A 23473-nucleotide genomic window follows, 5' to 3' on the forward strand; every position below is an offset into this window, starting at 1 on the left:
TTACAAAAATAAACTGGAAGTGGTTTGATATTCAAGGTTTTTTACATGATGTATCTAGCATTGAATGGAATCGAATGGAATTAATCCCTGATGTTGAACTAGCCTTTTCTTACTTCAACAACTCATTCCAGGATGTATGCAATAGGCATGCCCCGTTGAAAAAAATTCAGGATTCAGGGCAGAGAGAACCCTTGGTTTACTAGGGAACTTACAAAAATCATAAGGGAACGAAATGCTATGTGGGCTAAAGCAAGAGGGACTGGTTTGGCAGATGATTGGACGGCTTTTAAAAGTCTTCGAAATATGGGTGTGGCTATGATCCGTAAATTGAAAGCAGACCACTACCTGAAATCTACTTCACATAATTTAAATAACCCATCCAAATTTTGACAAGTAGTGAAGGGTTTGGAGTGCAAAAAAAGATACACATGTTAGGTATGCGTAAATGGCTGTAAGGGAGTCAGGCGCAGGAGAGCAGATTTTGGGTAACAAACGGAGCCTTTTATTTAGGCGAACCAAAAACACACGGCACAACGAACACTAAATACAATACGGGTTGACATAACCCAGCGCAACCAGTCTAACGTGCACATACATGAAACAATAAACAATCCCACACAAAGACATGGGGGGAACAGAGGGTTAAATACACAACAAGTAATTGAGGGGATTGAAACCAGGTGTGAGGAAAACAAGACAAAACAAATGGAAAATGAAAAGTGGATCGATGATGGCTAGAAGACCGGCGACGTCAACCGCCGAGTGCTGCCCGAACAAGGAGAGGACCCGACTTCGGCAGAAGTCGTGACAACACAGCTTCCCAAACAATTGTTGGTAGACACACAGATTGTAACTGAGAGAACCTCCTTTCTGAAAGCCTTGAATCAGCATTTTTTAGATGCAGGCAGTTTATTTGAAAAGGTCAAAGGTATAATTGAGCCCCCTATGAATTTACCTGACACCCCTGTGCACTCCTTCACCAGGTTCTCCTTTTCATCCTTCTCTGTTTCAGAAGAAATGGCCCTGATGAACTAGACCCTACCCTTCCTACACCTAGCTACAGACATCATTGCTCCCCCTTAACATGTATTTTTAACCTCACGCTTGATGTTAAGAAAATCCCCAAGTTATGGAAATCTGCTTTTGTAGTGCCTCTCCTGAAAGGTGGAGATCCTTCGCTACTTGACAACTATCGACTCATATCAAAATTATCTGTACTGCCAAAGGTACTGGAGTTCTTAGTTAGTAGGCAGCTAAAGGCCTACTTCCAAGAAAACAACATCTTAAATGGAACGCAATCAGGTTTTAGGTCTGGCCACAGCACTGTTTCAGCAACATTGAAAGTTTTAAATGACATCCACTGTACTCTTGATAAGAAGTTACATTGTGTGTCTGTCTTTATTGATTTGTCGAAGGCTTTTGACACTGTGGACCATGCTGTGTTAGTGCAAGGGTAAAATGTTGTGGAATTACTGGTCATGCTCTAGATTGGTTTATAAATTACCTATCAAATCGTACACAATGTGTAAGGGCGGATGGTTGTAAATCTATAGAGGTGTGCTCAGGTGTTCCGCAAGGTTCTATTTTGGGCCCACTGTTGTTCATTTTGTATATCAACAACATTGGGGATCTTATTGAAACAGCGGATGTTCATTTTTATGCAGATGATACTGGAGTCCTTAGTTAGTAGGCAGCTGAGAATAGGTTTTTATTACCAGCATAAGGCTTGTTTTTCTTTTGAGGCTAGGAAGGAGCTGGTACGATGTACATTACTGGTGGTTTTAGATTTTAGTGATGTTATATATATGCAGGCCTCAGCCACTGCCCTGAGAGCACTTGATTCAGTGTATCATGTTCATTACAAATCAAAAACGTCTAACACATCTAACACATAATTGTGATCTATACAGCGCTGTTGGCTGGTCGTCATTGACCTTGCGTTGGCTTAAACACTGGTATACACTGATTTATAAGGCCATATTGGGTAAAAATGCCATTTTATCTCTGTTCTTTTTTAGTCAGGTCAGTAAATAAATATCAACTTTGGTCCCATTCTCATTTGCTTCCAACAGTACCAAAAATTAGAACAGGTCATGGTAGAAATAGTTTTTGTTACTTAGCTCCGTGGTCCTGGAATTCTCTCCTAAACATAACAAAATTTGATGATCTAGTTTCATTGGTGGAGTTTAAACACTTGATCAATGTATATATAATAGAAGAGTGTAATTGTCTTTAGGCCAGCTGTTTTTAGTCAAGACTTTCGTGTTTTTAACGTAAAATGTTTTTGTTGTACTGTATGTGTGTTTATAGTTGTGTTTAATGTTGTGTTAGTGTATGTAAGTTGTTTTGTCTGAAACATTGTTCCCCCTGCTGCTATTGGACCAGGTCTCTCTTGGAAAAGAGATGTTATCTCAATGACAAAAACCTGTTTTAATAAAGGATAAATGACTATCGCCCCGTTGCACTCACCTCTGTCATCATGAATTGCTTTGAGAGACTAGTCAAGGATCATATCACCTCCACCCTACCTGATACTCTAGACCCACTCCAATTTGCTTGCCGCCCCAATATGCCCACTGACGATGCAATCGCCGTCACTCTGCACACTGCCCTATCTCATCTGGACAAGAGGAATACCTACGTAAGAATGCTGTTCATTGACTACAGCTCAGCATTTAACACCATAGTACCCTCCAAACTCGTCATTAAGCTCAAGACCCTGGGTCTCGACCGCGCCCTGTGCAACTGGGTCATGGACTTTCTGACGGGCCGCCCCCAGGTGGTGAATGTAGGAAACAACATCTCCACCCCGCTGATCCTCAACACTGGGGCCCCACAAGGGTGCGTTCTCAGCCCTCTCCTGTACTCCCTGTTCAGTGATTGATTCTGTAATGCGTGTATATGGGAGGCGAAGTCAAGTGCAGGAGAGCGGAGTACAATAAACAGGCGCACTTTAATACCGGTTACCAAAATACAGCACATAACACATACAAGTGCCAAAAACACGATCTAAAACAAAAGTGCAACGCCTGACAAATAATCCACGTAACAAATAACAATCACTCACAAATACAACATGGGGAACAGAGGGTTAAATAATAAACAAGTGATTGGTGAGTGAAACCAGGTGTGATAAGACAAGGACAGAACAAATGGAAAATGATAAGTGGATCGGCGGTGGCTAAAAAGCCGGTAACGTCGATCGCCGAACGCCGCCCGAACAAGGAGAGGAACCGACTTCGGCGGAAGTCGTGACAACAAAGCTGTCATCAAGGCAAAGGGTGGCTACTTTGAAGAATCTCAAATATAAAATGTTTGGTTACTTCATGATTCCATATGTGTTTTTTCATAGTTTTGATGTCTTCACTATTATTAAAGAGGAATGGTCCAAAATTCCTCCTAACCGTTGTGCAGGTCTGATCCGCAACTACAGAAAACGTCAACCAGTTACTAAAACCAAGGGTTCACATACTTTTTCCACCCTGCACTGTGAATGTTTACACGGTGTGTTCAATAAAGACATAAAAACGTATAATTGTTTGTGTGTTATTAGTTTAAGCAGGTTTGTTGTGATTTAGATGAATATCCGATCAAATTTTATGGCCAATTAATGCAGAAGTCTAGGTAATTCCAAAGGGTTCACATACCTTTTCTTGCCACTGTACACACTTACATGAGACAAAGGTCCCTAGTGGACTGACAAGATATGACGGCTTGTTACAACATAACGTTAGAGGGGAGAGAGAGAGAGAGAGAGAGAGAGAGAGAGAGACAAAGGGAAAGAGACACAAACTACGCTCACAGTAACCATTTATCTTTCACACGAACCACTGCCTGTTGGGAGTAAGAAATTAATGAATGTATGTGTTTGAATGCCGTCGTTCGTCGTCTATCTCTGTTGAAACTAAACCATCTTGAAAGGGGATTTTGTTGGTCTTTCCTATGGGCCCCTTGTACACATTCTGATTGTCCACCAGAGGTCACAATGTCCTTCTTAGTTGTCCAGTCTCCAATGGGCTGTTTCCTCCAAGCAGCTACTTAGCTATACTAGTGATTGTCTGAGAGGATGTTCTCCTTTCTTCCTCGGGTAGATAGTCAAAGTTCCAAACTCACTTTACAGTCTCAGCTGCAGACTGGCGGTGAACTGGTGTGGTAAGTTACGTCTTTCTGGTCTCACAGAAGGTGAGTTTATTTCTTCACCTCGTGTTGGTTCAACATTTCAACCATTTCCCACACGTAGCTAACGCTCCATGCTTTTCTGGTCTGGTAAGTTCATTTTTAGCCAGTCCTTTTAAGCACTATGGCCAAAGGAGATGGCTCCGTCCGTCTGACATGCTCTTCTGACCTCACTCAGGACGTGTGCAAAGGATATGATTAGAAGTTCTCTTATGACTCCTAAAATCACGTTCCTATCTTAACAAAACTAGTTTAATCCATTTTCATATCACATAGACAACGTATTGGATGGATAATGAACAGATTAAGGGGGTATCTGTCACATCTGCTCCTGCCACACCCCCTAGTGGTCATCCGGTATCTGCTTGACCTGCAACCATTCCCCCAGTACACTCTCTCTCTCTCCCCCTCCCTTTCAGTTTCTGTGTGATTGTGTGGTTGGAGACAGGTGTGCTGGAGTCAGAGCAGATCCCTACCAGCTGCAACTCCTTCCGTTAGCAAGACCTCTACAAATACTCAGTTCTGCCACTTCCACTCTGCCAGATCGTGATCTCTGCTCAGTCAGTTTATGCTTCTAGCCATTATTATTATTCAAGATCCTGTTTCCCTGCCATACCTGTTTCCCTGCTTGATGCTGTTTATCCTCACTGCAGTTTTTCCGCCCTGACTCTGGCTCCTGTTCCACATCTCACCACCCTGCTACCCTGTTCTGGACGCACCACCACTCCCTTGGATTCCCCTCTGGACCTGTTTACCCTGTACCAACCCAGCACACTCCAACTTCAGCCTCCACATCTGGTTTCCTACAACTCATCCAAGCTTCCCCGAATCTGCACTCCATATCTCCCTGTGTTACAATAAATACCTTGGTTCATTCATCTCTGTTTCCTCGTCTGAGTCTGCTCTTGGGTTCCCCTGTGCTGCTCCGCGTAGCAGTATCCTTCCTAAGTTACAGTATTTGCTTCATACAGTTTTTAATAACATCACAAGATGGAAATCAATATGACATTAGTTTTCTACCTCCACTCATTGACCATTTCCCACATTCAGATGTTAGGAATATTGTTCCAATATTTTTGGCCGTTAGAGTTTTGGGCTGGCAAAAGTATTCTAGGGACAAATACATGTCGATCTCAGTACTAGAGAGCCAGAGAGTCCTCTGCTGCATAAAATGTATGGCCAGTGCTAGGACAGAAGGGCTTGGATTGGGCTGAGCAGAAGCTTCCCTCCCATAGTGGTGGGAGGGCCAAGAGACCAGAGGTGGCAGAATGGAGTGCTCGGGTTGGGGTGTAGGGTTTGAGCATAGCCTGAGGGTAGTGAGGGGCAGTTCCTCTTGCTGCTCAGTAGGCAAGTACCATGGTCTTGTAGTGGATGCGAGCTTCGTCTGGAAGCCATTGGAGTGTTCAGAGGAGCGGGTTGAAAGCAGCATGTATTGCCCTTAACTGCACACACAAAACTAACATCAACAAATTACCTGAGAGTCTTTCAAGGTGGAGGGTCGAGGAGAAATTGACTACTCTTCTCATCTTTTTAAGAAACATGTGTGTTGAAAATGCCTAACCACTTATATAACACATTTCAAACAGACACAGTGCCTTCAGAAAGTACTCACACCCCTTGACTTTTTCAAAATGTTGTGTTACAGCCAGAATTTAAAATAGATGAAATTGAGATGTTTTTGTCACTGCCCTACACACAATACCCCATAATGTCAAAGTGAAAAATTATGTTTTTGAAATGTTTACAATTTAATTAAAAATGAAAAACTGAACTGTATTGAGTCAATAAGTACTCAACACCTTTGTTATGGCAAGCCTGTGTGCAATAATAGTGTTTAACATGATTTTTGAATGACGAGCAGTGAATTTCAAGCACAGATTCAACCACAAAGACAAGTGAGGTTTTTCAATGCCTCACAAATAATGGTAGACGGATTAAAAAATAAAGTCACTGAATATCCCTTTGAGCACGGTGAAGTTATTGATTACACTTTGGATGTTGTTTCAATACACCCATTCCCTACAAAGATGCAGGCGTCCTTCCTAACTCTGTTGCCGGAGAGGAAGAAACCGCTCTGAGATTTCGCAATGAGGCCAATGGTGACTTTAAAACAGTTTAATGGCTGTGATAGGAGAAAACTGAGGATGAATCAACAACATTGTAGTTACTCCACAATACTAACCTAATTGACACAGTGAAAAGAAAGAAGCCTATACAGAATAAAACATATCCCAAAACATGCATCCTGTTTGCTACAAGGCACTAAAGCAATACTGAAAAAAATGTGGTAAAGCAATTAACTTTCTGTCCTGAATAAAGTGTTATGTTTGTGTCAACTCCAATACAACACATTACTGAGTACCACTCTGAATATTTGCAAGCATAGTGGTGTCAGCATCATGTTATGGGTATGTTTATAATCGTTAAGGACTACGGAGTATTTCAGGATAAAAAAGAAACGGAATGGAGCTAAGCACAGGCAAAATCCTCGAGGAAAACCTGGTGCAGTCTGCTTTCCACCAGACACTGGGAGATGAATTCACCTTTCAGCAGGACAATAACCTAAAACACAAGGCCAAATCTACACTGGAGTTGCTTACCAAGAAGACAGTGAATGTTCTTGAGTGGCAAAGATACAGTTTGACTTAAATGAGTGGCAAGATTTGAAAAGGGTCGTCTAGTTTGAAGAATTTTGAAAATAATAATGGGCAAATGTTGTGAAATCCAGGTGTGCAAAGTTCACAGCTGTAATTGCTTCTAACGTATGTTGACTCAGGGGTGTGAATACTTAAGTAAATTAGATAGTTCTGTATTTCATTTTAAATAACATTTGCAAACATTTCTAAAAACATGTTTTTCACTTTGTCTTTATGGGGTATTGTGTGTAGATGAGTGAGATAATTTTTTGGTTTCAATAATTTTGAATTCAGGCTGTAAAACAACAAAATGTGAAATACGTCAAACGGTGTGAATACTTTCTGAAGGCACTGTACATACCCCACTAGCTACTATGGGTTTGTTCACAGTACCCAAACCAAAAACAGATTTAATACTGTTGAAGTCAGAAGTTTACATACACCTTAGCCAAATACATTTAAACTCAGTTTTTCACAATTCCTGACATTTAATCCTAGGAGTAATTGCTGTCTTAGGTCAGTTAGGATCACTACTTTATTTAAAGAATGTGAAATGTCAGAATAATAGTACAGATAATTATTTATTTCAGCTTTTATTTCTTTCATCACAATCCCAGTGGGTCAGAAGTTAACATTCACTCAATTAGTATTTGGTAACATTGCCTTTAAATTGTTTAACTTGGGTCAAACATTTCGGGTAGCCTTCCACAAGCTTCCCACAATAAGTTGGGTGAATTCTGTCCCATTCCTCCTGACAGAGCTGGTGTAACTGGGTCAGGTTTGTAGGCCTCCTTGCTCGCTCACGCTTTTTCAGTTCTGCCCACAAATGTTCTATAGGATTGAGGTCAGGGCTTTGTGATGGCCACTCCAATACCTTGATTTTGTTGTCCTTAATACATTTTGCCACAACTTTGGAAGTATGCTTGGAGTCATTGTCCATTTGGAAGACCCATTTGTGACCAAGCTTTAACTTCCTGACTGATGTTTTGAGATGTTGTTTCAATATATCCACATAAGTTTCCTCCCTCATGATACCATCTATTTTGTGAAGTGAACCAGTCCCTCCTGCAGCAAAGCACCCCCACAACATGATGCTGCCACCCCGTGCTTCACGGTTGGGATGGTGTTCTTTGGCTTGCAAGCCTCACCCTTTTTCCTCCAAACATAATGATTTATTTATTTGTATTCTATTTTTGTCAGACCAGAGGACATTTCTCCAAAATTACGATATTTGTCCCCATGTGCAGTTGCAAACCGTAGCCTGGCTTTTTTTATGGCAGTTTTGAAGCAGTGGCTTCTTCCTTGCTGAGCGGCCTTTCAGGTTATGCCGATATAGGACTCGTTTTACTGTAGATATAGATACTTTTGTACCTGTTTCCTTCAGCATCTTCACAAGGTCCTTTGCTGTTGTTCTGGGATTGATTTTCACTTTTCGCACCAAAGTACATTCATCTCTAGGAGACAGAACGTGTCTCCTTCCTGAGCGGTATGACAGCTGCGTGGTCCCAAGGTGTTTATACTTGCGTACTATTGTTTGTACAGATGAACATGGTACCTTCAGGCATTTGGGAGTGCTCCCAAGGATGAACCAGACTTGTGGACGTCTACAATTGTTTTTCTGAGGTCTTTGCTGATTTCTTTTGATTTTCCCATGATGTCAAGCGAAGATGCACTGAGTTTGAAGGTAGGCCTTGAAATACATCCACAGGTACACCTCCAATTGACTCAAATTAGGTCAATTAGCCTATCAGAAACTTCTAAAGCCATGACATCATTTTCTGGAATTTTCCAATCTGTTTAAAGGCACAGTCCATTTAGTGTATGTAAACTTCTGACCCACTGGAATTGTTATACAGTGAATTATAAGTGAAATAATCTGTCTGTAAACAATTGTTGGAAAAATGACTTGTGTCATGCACTAAGTAGATGTCCTAACCGACTTGCCAAAACTATAGTTTGTTAACAACTATTGTGGAGTGGTTGAAAAACGAGTTTTAATGACTCCAACCTAAGTGTATGTAAACTTCCCACTGTGTCGCTCAGTTATGTATAGAGCCATGCCATCGTGGAATGCTCTGCCACCAGAGGTTACTCAGGCAAAAAGCAAGCTTCGCTTCAAAAAACAGATAAAAAAACATATTGTATCATAGTGCCTCTCCTCTCGCTAAATATCTAATTTAACTGTACTGTATAAGAATATGAATATGAATATGAATATGGGTATCATCAGTGGCGCAGTGGTCTAAGGCACTGCATCACAGTGCTAGCTGTGCCACTAGAGGACCTGGTTCGAGTCCAGGCTCTGTCACAGTTGGCTGCAACCGGGAGACCCATGGGGCGGTGCACAATTGGCCCAGCATCGTCCGGGTTAGGGGAGTGTTTGGCGCATGCACGCTGACACAGTCGCCAGGTGTACGGTGTTTCCTCCGACACATTGGTGCGGCTGGTTAAGCGGGCATTGTGTCAAGAAGCAGTGGGGCCTGTGTGGTTGTGTTTCGGAGGACGCACGGCTCTCGATCTTCGCCTCTCCTGAGTCCGTATGGGAGTTGCAGCGATGAGACAAGTCTGGATACCATGAAACGTGGGGTAAAAAGAAATGAATATTTATATATGAATAGTTTGTAAATAGTAATTTTCTTGTCTCTTGGTGTCTTTCCTATAAATACACTACCGTTGAAAAGTTTGGGGTCACTTAGAATTTCCTTGTTTTTTAAAGAAAAGTGCATATTTTGTCCATTAAAATTAAATCAAATTGATCAGAAATACAGTGTAGACATTGTTAATGTTGTAAATGACTATTAGCTGGAAACGGCTAATTTTTTATGGAATATCTACAAGGGCGTACAGAGGCCCGATATCAGCAACCATCACTCCTTTGTTCCAATGGCACGTTGTGTTAGCTAATCCAAGTTTATAATTTTAAAAGGTTAACTGATCATTAGAAAACCCTTTTGCAATTATGTTAGCACAGCTGAAAACTGTTGTTCTGATTAAAGAAGCAATAAAACTGGCCTTCTTTAGGCTATTTGAGTATCTGGAGCGTCAGCATTTATGGGTTCGATTACAGGCTCAAAATGTCCAGAAACAAAGACCTTTCTTCTGAAACTCATCAGTCTATTCTTGTTCTGAGAAGTGAAGGCTATTCCATGCTAAGAAACTGAAGATCTCGTAGAACACTGTGTACTACTCCCTTCACAGAACAGCACAAACTGGCTCTAACCAGAACAGAAAGAGTGGGAGGCCCCGGTGCACAACTGAGCAAGAGGACAAGTACATTAGATTGTCTAGTTGGAGAAACAGACGCCTCACAAGTCCTCGACTGGCAGCTTCATTAAATAGTACCCGCAAAACACGTCTCAACGTCAACAGTGAAGAGGCGACTCTGGGATGCTGGCCTTCTAGGCAGAGTTGCAAAGAAAAAGCCATATCTCAGACTGGCCAATAAAAATAAAAGATTTAGATGGGCAAAAGAACACAGACACTGGGCAGAGGAACTCTGCCTAGAAGGCCAGCATCCCGGAGTCGCCTCTTCACTGTTGACGTTGAGATTGGTGTTTTGCGGGCACTGCTGTTGACAGCTAAGCACTGCAGAAAACTCCACGATGACTGTCCAGTATGTACAGGTAAACACACTTACCTTTGCAAAATGCTAAAAGTCATGAATAGATTTCCAGTCCCCTTTCTTGTGACAGCAATCAGCACTGATGAATGATATTTACACAATGTAAGGAGCCAGGTGAAATATGAAGTGTTCAATATCTCAATTGAATGTCATTTAACTTGAACAATATCATCTTGAAGTACAGAATTGCAGAAAGGAATGTTTTCTCATGATGCTTTTGCCCAATAGGAAGCAATGCATGACTGGCCTAGCATGGAATGTATAATGCAGTTATTAAAGACAGAATACTGAATTATTTATTGTCACTTGCAGTTTTGCTCACAAGGTTGCCTTGGAAAAGTGGTATAAAACTTTAATATTTGTACGTTTCCAGGTTCAATACAAGGTTTCAAAGAATGTATTATCTATCCATTTAAGAAAAAAAAAAGAAAAATGCAAATGATTTTGGTTTTGTTGTAGGGCCAATGCAGTCAAAAACGTGATTTTCCTGTGTTTTATATATATTTCCACACTATATGGTTGGAATCATACTGTGAAATTGTGAAAATTATGATAATGCCAGCAGCTGAGGGGAGGACGGCTCATAATAATGGCTGGAATGGACTCAATGGAATGGTATCAACCACATGAAAACCACGTGTGTTTGATACCGTTCCATTGACTCCATTCCAGCCATTATTATGAGCCGTCCTCCACTCAGCAGCTTCCACTGGATAATGCCCTTTAAGTTTAAGAGCTGTTTGAAAAGACTGCCTGAAATTTCTGCCTGTTTTGGTGGTAGGGAGTTTTGGCTTCTGTGGTGACGTCACCATACAGTAAATTTGTTAATAGAGCAATAAGAAAGAGAGTTCCTAACCTCACTGCCAATAGCAGCTAATTATCAGTTATCCCCTCCCCACTCGTTTTACTTATTTTTGCTTTAATACAATGTTTACGTTTATTTGAACATATAATTTGTATATGATAAACTGATTTCCTCCGTTTTCACCCTGGTGCATTAACCTTCTTCCCATGTGCTTCCTTCATGTCTTTCGTTGTTCTGTGGTCTGATGTCTGGTCTTCTGTGGTTTATGGTTTTTTGCTCAGGTGGGTTCTGTTGTTTGTTGTTTTACATATGATGCCCATTTTGTCCTGGTATTTACAAAGAGGTCCAGTTTCAACCGAATTGTAGCTGTATTTTTTTTCCATGTCGTGGATGTCATTGGTTATGTTGATCCAGTCCAGGATGGTTGGTATTTGAGGTGTTAGCCAGTGTCTTGTTATTGTTTTCTTACTTGCAGCAATTATGTTGTATAGCAGTTTTTTCCGTATTGTTGAGTGTTTGTGGAGTAATTCCAAGATATGTTGTTAAATTATTTGGGATGTCCACTTTAAAAATGTCTTTGAGTTCTGAGAGAATGTCTGTCCGGAAAGGTTGTATTGTAGGGCACATCCAAAAGATGTGTGAATTGTTGGCATCTGTTGTCAGTTTCTCCAGTATGTGATTTTAGTGGAATATTTCTTCTGAAGTTTTGGTGTTATAAAAAAAGCCTACCGTGTTTTCCTTGCCATGATGTTGAGTTTGTGGTAGTATGGGTCTTGCATATCATTTTCCAGTCGTCTTCTGTGATTTTAATAGAGTTTCAGATTCCAATTTTTGGGGTACTGTGGTTCCTGGAAGAGGTTAGCCTGTTAAAGATTATTAAAATACATTTTGATTTAGTTTTCCCTTTGTAGGCATCAGTCAGAATTTGGATTTTTGTTGATTGAGGTGATGTGTAGTTCTTTATTATTTAGTTGTAGTTGAAGGTATCTGAAGGTGTCTTTCTGAAGGTGTCTTTGCTGTCTAGATGGCATGTATGTTGTAGTGTAGTGAATTCTTATGTTTTTCCTTGGTCTATAATTAAGCAATAAGGCCTGAGGGGGTGTGGTATATGGCCAATATACCACAGCTAAGGGCTGTTTTTATGTACAACGCAATGCGGAGTGCCTGGACACAGCCCTTAGCCGTGGTGTATTGACCATATAACACACCTCCTTGGGCCTTATTGCTTAATTATAGACCAAGGAAAAACATAATTCACTACACTACAAATTACCAACGGAATTAGAGCAGTAAAAATAAATGTTTTGTCATACCCGTGGTATACAGTCTGATATACCATGGCTTTCAGACAATCAGCATTCAGGGCTCAAACCACCCAGTTTTTAATTGTGCAATAGGCGGTGATTCATTTGTCTGTCCACCCTTTTAAATTCAGGGTCTAATTTGGCCTGCATTTGGTGTCAAATGCTGGCCATCATAGGTTAGCTGTTTGATTGTCCAGGTTGTTCTGCTTTTTGGTCTTGTTCCATATATTGATTGTATTTGTTATCCAAGGATTATCCATCTAGCTATGCATTTTTTATTTAGTGGTGTGCAGTTGTATTGTATAGTTTTGAAAGGTCTTTTGGCAAGTTGATCCCAAGGTATTTCATTGATTGTGTGTTTCATTGCAGGTTATATTGTGACTTTATCTCTTCTGTAGGGATACAGTCAGGGTTGGTAGGTTACTTTCTAAATGTAATCCGTTACAGATACTAGTTACCTGTCCAAAATTGTAATTGGTAACGTAACTTTTGGATTACATTCAGTTACTTTTAGATTACTTTCCCCTTAAGAGGCATTAGAAGAAGACAAAAATGCATGTTACCAATTGAACAACATCTATTGCTGGATAAATCAATGTTAAAGATTACATAGTTGGACATATATGGATGTTAAATTTTACTTTATGGGTTTGTTATGTAGGCTTCTTCTAACCCATCGCTTTCTACTACATATAATAATAATACGATTAAATTCTATCTTTACATTAAAAACCAAAGTCTATCAGAATTCCAGTCTTTTCAATAAATGTTATACCCCCCATCTTCAAGAATAGGACTTGGAAATATGGTATTATAGATTAGCTAAATTGTTTTACCTGAGTATAACCCCAAAACGACTTATTAGTCAAGACTTATTAGCCAGCCCTACTTTGTTGTTTATGATTTTGTTGTCATGGAGGACTGATTGGGCTCATTGATTCGAGTTGAAAAATAAATGCTGTGCTGAAAGTGCTATTTACATGTGAAAATGAATGCCATATGCCGCATTTGTAAAAAGCCTAATGTTTAACTCTGGAGCAGGTTTTCATCAAGGATCTCTCTGTACTTTGCTCCATTCATCTTTCCCTCGATCCTGACTAGTCTCCCAGTCCCTGACACTGAAAAACATCAACACAGCATGATGCTGCCAACACCATGCTTCACCGTAGGGATGGTGCAATATTGAACTCTGGCCTGAATGATGCTTGGCATTCAGGCCAAAGAGTTCAATCTTGTTTTCATCAGATCAAGTTTCTCATGGTCTGAGAGTCAATTAGGTGCCTTTTGGCAAACTCCAAGCGGGCTGTCATGTGCTTTTTACTGAGAAGCGGTTTCTGTCTGGCCACTCTACCACGGCTTGATTGGTGGAGTGGTGGAGAGATGTTTGAGATGTCACCATTCCCCAGATCTGTGCCTTGACACAATCCCGTTCCGGAGCTCTACAGACAATTCCTTTGACGTCATGGCTTGGACATGCACTGTGAACTGTGGGACCTTATATAGACAGATGTGTGCCTTTCCAAATCATGTCCAATGAATTGAATTTACCACAGGTGGACACCAATCAAGTTGTATAAACATCCCAAGGATGATCAATTGAAACAGGATGCACCTGAGCTCAATTTCGAGTCTCATAGCAAAGGGTCTGAATACTTAAGTTTTTTCAGATTTTTATTTCTAATAATTTGCAAAAATTCTAAAAACCTGCTTTTGTTTACCACACCTCCTCGGGCCTTATTGCTTAATTATAGACCAAGGAAAAACATAATTCACTACACTACAAATTACCAACGGAATTAGAGCAGTAAATATAAATGTTTTGTCATACCCATGGTATACGGTCTGATATACCGCGGCTTTCAGACAATGGTGCTTGCCTACGGAGCTGTGAGGGGAACGGCACCTCCACACCTTCAGGCTCTGATCAGGCCCTACACCCAAACAAGGGCACTGCGTTCATCCACCTCTGGCCTGCTGGCCCCCCTACCTCTGCGGAAGCACAGTTCCCGCTCAGCCCAGTCAAAACTGTTCGCTGCTCTGTTCGCCCCCCCCCCCCCCCCCCCCCCAAAAAAAGATATAGATGTACTATTGTAAAGTGGTTGTTCCACTGGATATCATAAGATGAATGCACCAATTTGTAAGTCGCTCTGCTAAAATGTTTAATCATTATGGGGTATTGTGTGTAGATTGACGAGGAATTGTTTTTATTTCATCCATTTTAGAATAAGGCTGTAACGTAACAAAATTTGGAAAAGGGAAGGGATCTGAACACCTTCCGAATGTACTGTAAAATCAGCAAAAAAATAAATGTCCTCTCATTGTCAACTGTGTTTATTTTCAGCAAACTTAACATGTGTAAATATTTGTATTGACATAACAAGATTCAACAACTGAGACATAAACTGAACAAGTTCCACAGAGATGAGACTAACAGAAATTGAATAATGTGTCCCTGAACAAAGGGGGTGTCAAAATCAAAAGTAACAGTCCGTATCTGGTGTGGCCACCAGCTGCATTAAGTACTGCAGTACATCTCCTCTCATGTACTGCACCATATTTGCCAGTTCTTGATGTGAGATGTTACCCCACTCCTCCACCAAGGCACCTGCAAGTTCCCGGACATTTCTGCGGGGAATGGCCCTAGCCCTCACCCTCCAATCCAACAGGTCACAGACGTGCTCAATGGGATTGAGAACCGGGATCTTCGCTGATGAGCAGGGACCCGAGGCATCTTCCCTTTGGTGTTTTTCAGGCCTCTTTAGTGTCCTAGGTTTTCATAACTGTGACCTTAATTGCCTACCATCTGTAAGCTGTTAGTGTCTTAACGACGGTTCCACAGATGCATGTTCATTAATTGTTTATGGTTCATTGAACAAGAATGGGAAACAGTGTAACTTCTTATGGGCACGGTAGCGTCCATACCTGGCCAACATCCGGTGAAATTGCAGAGCGCGAAATTCAAACTACAGTATTATAAATATTTAACTTTCATAAAATCACAAGTGTAATACATCAAAATAAAGCTTAACTTCTTGCTAATCCAGCTGATGTGTCAGATTTCAAAAAGGCTTTACGGCAAAAGCAAACCATGCGATTATCTGAGGACAGCGTCCTGCATACAAACACATGAAAAACATATTTCAACCAGGAAGGTGCGACACGAAAGTCAGAAATATAGGTATACAAAATGCCCTACCTTTGATGATCTTCTTCTGTTGGCACTCCAAAAGGTCCCAGTTACATCACAAATTGTCCTTTTGTTCAATAATGTCATTCTTTATATCCATATAAACTTAGTTTAGCTGGCGCGCTTCAGTCAATAATCCACCCAGTTTCCCTCCATCAAAATGCATACAAAATGAATCCCAAACACTTTTTCAAACAAGTCAAACAATGTTTATAATCAAACCTTAGGTACCCTAATACGTAAATAAATGATACATTTTAAGACGGAGAATCGTTATTGTCTTTTCCAGAGAAAAATACAAAAGAACGCGCTCTCTTCCACGCGCTTGGAAACACTACAGCCAAAATGGGAGCCACCTAGAAAAACTACAATTTCTGGCTAATTTCTCCAAAAACCAGCCTGAAACTCTTTCTAAAGACTGTTGACCTCTAGTGGAAGCCCTAGGAACTGCAATCTGGGAGGACTTGGCCTTATAAAAAAAGTGATAGCCATTGAAAATAGTGGTAGGCTGAATTGTTTTTTGGGGGGGATGGTTTGTCCTCGGGGTTTCACCTGCCATGTCAGTTCTGTTATACCCACAGACATCCTTTTAACAGTTTAAAAAACTATAGAGTGTTTTCTATCCAAATCTACCAATTATATGTATGTCCTAGCTTCTGGGCCTGAGTAACAGGCAGTTTACTTTGGGCATGCTTTTCATCCGGACGTCAAAATACTGCCCCCTACCCAAGAGAGGTTAAACCCTTTACAATGAAGATCTGTGAAGTTATTTGGATTTTTACGAATTATCTTTGAAAGACAGGGTCCTGAAAAAGGGAAGTTTATTTTTTTGCTGAGTTTATATGCAAGAATCTGAGTCTTGTTGATATTTATTTTATATCCAGCATTTCTACAAGTATCATTAGCTTTGGTAGGGAAAATTAGGAGTGGCTTATAAAGATTAAGACGTTTTCTGCATACGGTGATAGTTTGTGTTCTGTTCCTCTGAAGTTCACCCCTGTAATATCTGTACTCTGTCTTATGGATTGGGCAATTGATTCGATGTAGAGGGTAAAGAGGAGCATGGATAGTGGGCAGCCTTGTCTCGTGCCTCTTTCTTGTTTTATTTTGTCTGATAGTTGTCCATTTACTTTCACTTTTCCTCCCACTGAAGCCACTCCCAGGCAGTTCTAGCTAAATTCTTGCTTGATAAATTGCTCTTTGCTAAGAAGCTATTATTGTTTCTTTTTGACCGTTTAATTGAAAACAATCACAGTATGGTACTTAGCCTGTTTGGGATAGGGGGCAGTATTGAGAATTTTGGAAAAAATATGTGCCCATTTTTAACTGCCTCCTACACCAACTCAGAAGCTAGAATATGCATATTATTGTTCAGGTTTGGATAGAAAACACTCTGAATTTTCTAAAACTGTTTGAATGGTGTCTGTGAGTATAACAGAACTCCTATGGCAGGCAAAAACCTGACAAGGAAGTACCCTGTCTGACAAGGAGTCGTGCGTCTTGCATCTGTTTATTGAAAAGTAAGGATCTTAGCTGTAACGTGACAATTCCCAGGGCTCCGATAGGCTCTCAGAACCCGGGAAATAACTGAAGGTTGACGAGGGAGCCTCAGGCTGAAACACATTATCGGCTTTGGCAAGTGGCGGCTCAGAGGACCTTTGAATGAGGCGCGTGCACGATTCGCTCCTGAGAAGAAATTTAATTCGGCTGTTTAGGCTCAATGCATATTCCCGGTCGGAATATTATCACTTATCTACGAGATAAATGGCATAAAAATTGGTTTTAAACAGCGGTTGACATGCTTCGAAGTACGGTAATGGAATATTTAGACATTTTTGTCACGCCAATGCGCCATGCGCGACACCGTGATGAAGCATTCTGATAGTGTCTAGAACTCACGAACAAAACGTCGCTGTTTGGATATAACGATGGATTATTTGGGACCAAACCAACATTTGTTATTGAAGTAGAAGTCCTGGCAGTGTATTCTGACGAAGAACAAGCAAGGTAAGAACATTTTTCTTATAGGAAATGTGATTTTGGTGGAGGCTGACCTGGGTGGGTATCTAAATAGCTAGCCCTGTGATGCCGGGCTATGTACTTAGATTATTGCAAAATGTCCTTCATCCGAAAAGCTATTTTAAAATCGGACATATCGAGTGCATAGAGGAGTAATGTATCTATAATTCTTAAAATAATTGTTATGCTTTTTGTGAACGTTTATCGTGAGTAATTTAGCAAACTGTTAGTAAATCCCCCGGAAGTTTGCGGGGGTTATGCTTTTTCTGAACGTCACATGCTAATGTAAAAAGCAGTTTTTTGATATAAATATGAACTTGATTGAACAGACATGCATGTATTGTATAACACAATGTCCTAGGTGTGTCATCTGATGAAGATCATAAAAGGTTAGTGCTGCATTTAGCTGTGGTTTGGGTTTATGTGACATGATATGCTAGCTTGAAAAATGGGTGTCTGATTATTTCTGGCTGGGCACTCTGCTGACATAATCTAATGTTTTGCTTTCGTTGTAAAGCCTTTTTGAAATCGGACAGTGGGGTTAGATTAACGAGATTCTTGTCTTTAAATAGCTGTAAAATAGTCATATGTTTGAGAAATTGAAGTAATAGTATTTCTAACGATTCAAAAATCGCGCCACTGGATTTCAGTGGCTGTTACGTAGGTGGGACGAGTTCGTCCCACATGCGCCAGAGAGGTTAATTGTTACCCAGAAATGATTTGATATTGAGATATTTTTTCTTGTTGCTGCATTAGACTTAAGAATAAGTTGTGATTTGTTGTATTTCTCAATGACAAAAGTCACAGACCTGTAAGTTGGTCATAAATGATCCGTACAGTAGGTTTGCAGGATGTGGCCTGTCTGTTTAGATACTTTTTTCTGCCAAACATTATATATACAGGTAATGTAATGGTTACATGAACAAGTGGAATGAAACAGTGTTCGTTCCAGTGTGATATTACCACATCATACCATCCATCCTCTTACTTAAACAGAGGAACATTTGATTCAGTCCCTACATTTGATTAAAAGATGAAGGTTTGGAAGTTTCACTGATCTGAAATTCAGAATTCACAAGAGCTCTCCAAAAAGGTTTGAGAAAGTTCCAGAGTTCCTTGACCTTCCATCGCTCTGCAATTCATGAGGCAACGCTATTGATTTAAACAGGTGTAAGGGCCTTTCTCCAGCAGAGGAAATGTAATCTCGTCAGAGGGCCATTGGGTTATTGCAGAAGACACCGTCACTGCATGAGGCCATAGAAGCTCAAACGTCAAGGGACACAACATTATTCATCACACTCTCTCCTCATATTTCAGATAGGCCTATAATAGCAAAGTATAGCACATACAGGGGACAGTGATCACAACAATACAGGGGCCTTCAAACCACTTTAATGTCAAATGTAAATGGGTTGTTTACTGTAGACATAGGCTATACGAGATACTGTTCATTCAAACATTCACTGTTGTATCCTCATGTAGCCTATGTAGCTTAATGCAGATTTGTTGGTATCCTTGTCTACAGTGAATAATAGTCTATAGCTACTGTACTGCCTTTGCTTGTCACACCAAGAAATTACTTCTATGAATCACTTTATTAACAACTTAATTACACGCTTGTTCACAGTTTTCATTGATAAGGGAGAAATTAAATGGGTCCTTAAATAAAGCAAAAGGCTACATTTAATAATTTGTACAAACTTTTAATAGTTTAGATGATTTATTACAATTAGAAATTCTAATCATTTTACTTTCACATTCAGCAAATGTCAAATTATTGCATTTCATGGATATAATTTTGTATTAATAAAAATGCAACTTACAAGGTCATTGAGGTACACAGGATTTTGTCCTGTGCGTGTGTGGATGTGTGTGTGGACATTTGAGTCAGTGTGTGTGTGTGTGTGTGTGTGTGTGTGTGTGTGTGTGTGTGTGTGTGTGTGTGTGTTCATGAGTGCATCTGTGTATGTGTGAAATAGCAACAGAGCATGCTCAGACTAATTAGCAGCAGCTTTGTGAATTGGTACGTACCATAAACTGTGCTAAAGTTCATAGAAAGACAAGGTGAGGTGGGGGAATTGTACCAAAGTGAGTAGCAGTGTGAAAGTATCAAGAAGGAAAAGAAACAGGGAACAGAGGACACAAAATGGACCAAAAAAAGAACTGTAAGTCATATTCTGTTTTTCTCTGTGTGCACTACCAGTGCTAGTTGATTTTAGTTTCTGGTTAGACAAGGAGTATATGGGTGATGGGTCAATGGTCACACTGACATGTACTGAGACTGTGACACAGTTTGTGTTCATTTACATAAAGATGTTCCAGTTGTCTGTGATTTATATCATAACTTACTTGAATTGTCCTGACTGCTAGTTAGGACCTTTCTTGTCAAAGATTACAGTATCTCAATGTTATCACTTAAATACATAAAGTTAGATTCATTAGTCTCATTTTAGTTGGCAAGATACATCTCGTATGCCACTTTGTGTATTCTATAATTGCTTGGTTTTTAGTGTATAAATTACATTGAAAGGGACTTTCTGTAAAAGGGCTTTATTTTACCAACTGCTATGTGAGCCCATTGTGAAGCAAATCCAGCAGGATTGTATAAATGCATAAAGAGGCAGATTAGCCGTGTTGAGCTGAAACAGCCCCCTTCCTTCCCCCCTTCTCTTTCTCGCAGTGCAGTGTTCGATCCGGGAGTACCAGGCCGAGGATAAAGATGCCGTCATCTCATTGTTTCGCAATGGGATTTTGGAACATGTTTACCCAGCTTTCTTCAAGACCATAAGCCACCCAGATCAAATCGGTGTGACCCTAAGCATTTCCATGGCAGGTTACGTGCTAGGTGGAAGCTCCTATTTCATGGCCTTACTCTTTGGAGGAGCGTGGGCTGGTCTCATCTACTACTGCTGCTATGAAATATACGAGGGCTACAGGCTAAGAAGGATGGCCACGGACATGGCCGACATCCAGGCCAGCTTCCTAGACAACCCAGACAACGGCTTCTGGGTGGCGAAGGCTGAGGTCAACGGCAAGTCCAAGGTGGCTGGGCTGGTGGCGGTAGTGGGGAGGAGGGGAGGGGACGAAAGGGGAGATGGCTGGAATGGAGGGTTTTTGAGTGGGGTCGATGAGATAGGCCAAGATGAGAGAGATGGAAGCTACGGTGAGGTGCCCCACTTGATCGTGTCGTTCGCGTACCGCAAAAAAGGCCTTGGCTCCCAACTAGCTCATAAGGTCATGGAGTTCTGCAAGGATCGTGGCTTCTCTCGTGTTGTCCTGGAAACCAGCACACCACAGACAGCAGCCAATGCCCTCTACAGCAAACTAGGCTTCATTCAAACCTCCTGCCACAGTAACACGCACGTTAACCACTGGTTCTCCAAACTGGCCAACATCCAAGTGATGCATATGGAGAAGTACATCTAACAATCAAAAGTTCATCTAGCATCATTCAGCCACAGCTACCCATGACAGGACTACCATGTAGAAATAAACACAGCTATTTAATCTCAATTACTCGAGACAGGCCCTTTTCAATCAAGTGTTTCCAGTCAAGGTCGAGCTTACACATAAAAGCCTGTCTCTCGTCCAAACAGTTTGACAACATACTGTACATGTTATCAGATCACTTCACAATTTGATCAGAATGAAGGTTTCTATCTCCTTAGCATACTACTTTTCAGATGTCTTAATGTGTGCAGCATATATTATGTTATCTGAAGGTATCGAGACCAGTAAGGCAATTATTATTATTATACCATCCCACCAGTTTGAAGAAAAATTATTTATAAAAACGTTTGCCGATATTACTGAGAAAATAAAATCTCAAATTAATATTTGTGAAACCAAGTATTGGATATGATGCAAAAAAAAATAAACAATATCCACAATAAAGCATGGATTGTTCTCTTGTCCACTGAGAAATAACAAGCCTACACAACAAAATGCAAAAAACATGGTTTCTTTCTATCCAGGGAAAAGTTTAATACCTTTGCCTCAGAGGAATTACTGCCAGCTGACTTCTAAGATGTCAAAACTCTTTGCTTAAATACTAATGAAAGACGTAATGGTACGGGAACGTTGGGAGGTTTAACATTCTTTCAAGCTAGGAAAAAATGAATGTGTGTAGCGCAAGACAGGATAAAGAGCGCAGTGTTCAGTGTTCTGCTACTTACATGCCATGTACGGTCATTGTATATAATGCAGACTGAGATTATAGACATGATCAAACAACACAGGTCAATAGGCTGCATGGGCTTAAGTTAAAGACCAGAGGTTATTTCACAACAGTACGAAGGACTGATTGGTTGTTGTCCTTCACTCATTTTCAACAGGCAATAGAAACAGGTAGCCTGGAATCCAAACTGATATGCTCAGTTTCAGTGAAACAATCTTGAAACTGATCATATCCGTTTGGATTCCAGGCTAAGAAACAAGAATTTACTTTAACACATAGTACCTGCTCGATCGTTTAGACTAGAGCAACATTAATTTCCCAGGACATTCTGTATTTTCTTTTACCTGTCGTTTAACCTTGACATTTCACGTTTTATAGGAGATAAAACAACTCTGAACATCCACGAGTGAGATGTCCAGGTGTGGCTTAAATGAGTTCCAAAAACAAGTATATGGAAGGTGCAGCTTGGCATTGAGCTGCAAACACACACTCTATCAGATACATAGTGAACATCAATCACTCGTCCCATGGTTGTCAGAGAGGATTAAGCTTATGGCCGGCCGGCAGGTGTTGTTGTAGACAGAGCAAGCTGAGCCTTAATACAGCCAAGTCTGTTGTCATCCATTCACTACTACAGTTAGCCTCAGGTAATGGTCTGGCTTGATTGCAATGCTTCTCATGCACAAACATTCGCTGATAAATCAATTGGATATTATGGCTTAAAAACCTTCTGTTTTGAAGTAAAGTAACAGCTAGTGCAGTCAATAAAAGTAAATAAGCGATGAAAGCAAAACTCAAAGTGTGTTTTTACTTGTAATTAGTGGATATATAATGCTCAATTGCAGCTGGAAAGTCGAATGACATATCAGGAAAGCAGCAGTGGGAAATCCCCACCTTAAAGGCTTGAAAAACAACCCTTTATTTATGGTCAATACCTCCTATGATTATTAAAAGTATATAATTGGAAGTTGATATTTCAATGCCAATAACGGCCAGGAGGAAGGTAATATGGAAACTACAATAGGCTCATTATCATAGCATTACTATTTCCACCACCTGGGAAAAGTAAGCTAAACACTACTGAAAACTGAAAACACATGCCCGATGAGTTTTGGTATAAATGTACCCACATTTAGGAATCCATCATTCGTACTCACGAGATTCACTCATCTGAAAAGTATGAAATCAACTGAGTGAGTCGGTCCCGTGGCTTTTTGGGATTGTATTGTGGGTAAGATCTGTTCCATCATGTTAATGAATCTGCACCATTTTTTAAATATTTTATATCAGGGTGTAATCCATGTTTTAGAAAAAAACATTCCTGGTTCTTCACAATTTTTCGGTATAGTACATCTCATTTCCACTGTTTGTGTGTATTTTATGAATATTGAGCAGGATGAGATGAATTGCACTTGTTTGTAGAAAACTGCGTTTTGCTGTTGTCTTGGAACTAGGGAGTCTTATTTGTTAATCATACATCATCTTCGTCAAATTACCACGACTCTCTCACATAATCACTTCTCTATCTCCTCTCTGGAACCTCTGAA

The 23473-nt window shown here is 40.4% G+C and overlaps 1 protein-coding gene across 1 annotated transcript; it reads left to right on the forward strand.

Moving 5' to 3' along the window:
• Positions 1 to 19716: 19716 nt before the first annotated feature.
• On the forward strand, positions 19717 to 21714 carry LOC115168810 (N-acetyltransferase 8). Its single transcript, XM_029724359.1, has 2 exons — positions 19717 to 19914; positions 20430 to 21714. Exons 1-2 carry the CDS (start codon positions 19896 to 19898, stop codon positions 21173 to 21175), a joined length of 765 nt encoding a protein of 254 aa, XP_029580219.1. The 5' UTR covers positions 19717 to 19895; the 3' UTR covers positions 21176 to 21714.
• The last annotated feature ends 1759 nt before the right edge of the window (positions 21715 to 23473 follow it).

Source organism: Salmo trutta, chromosome 30, assembly GCF_901001165.1.
Source record: "Salmo trutta chromosome 30, fSalTru1.1, whole genome shotgun sequence".
NCBI lineage: Eukaryota > Metazoa > Chordata > Actinopteri > Salmoniformes > Salmonidae > Salmo > Salmo trutta.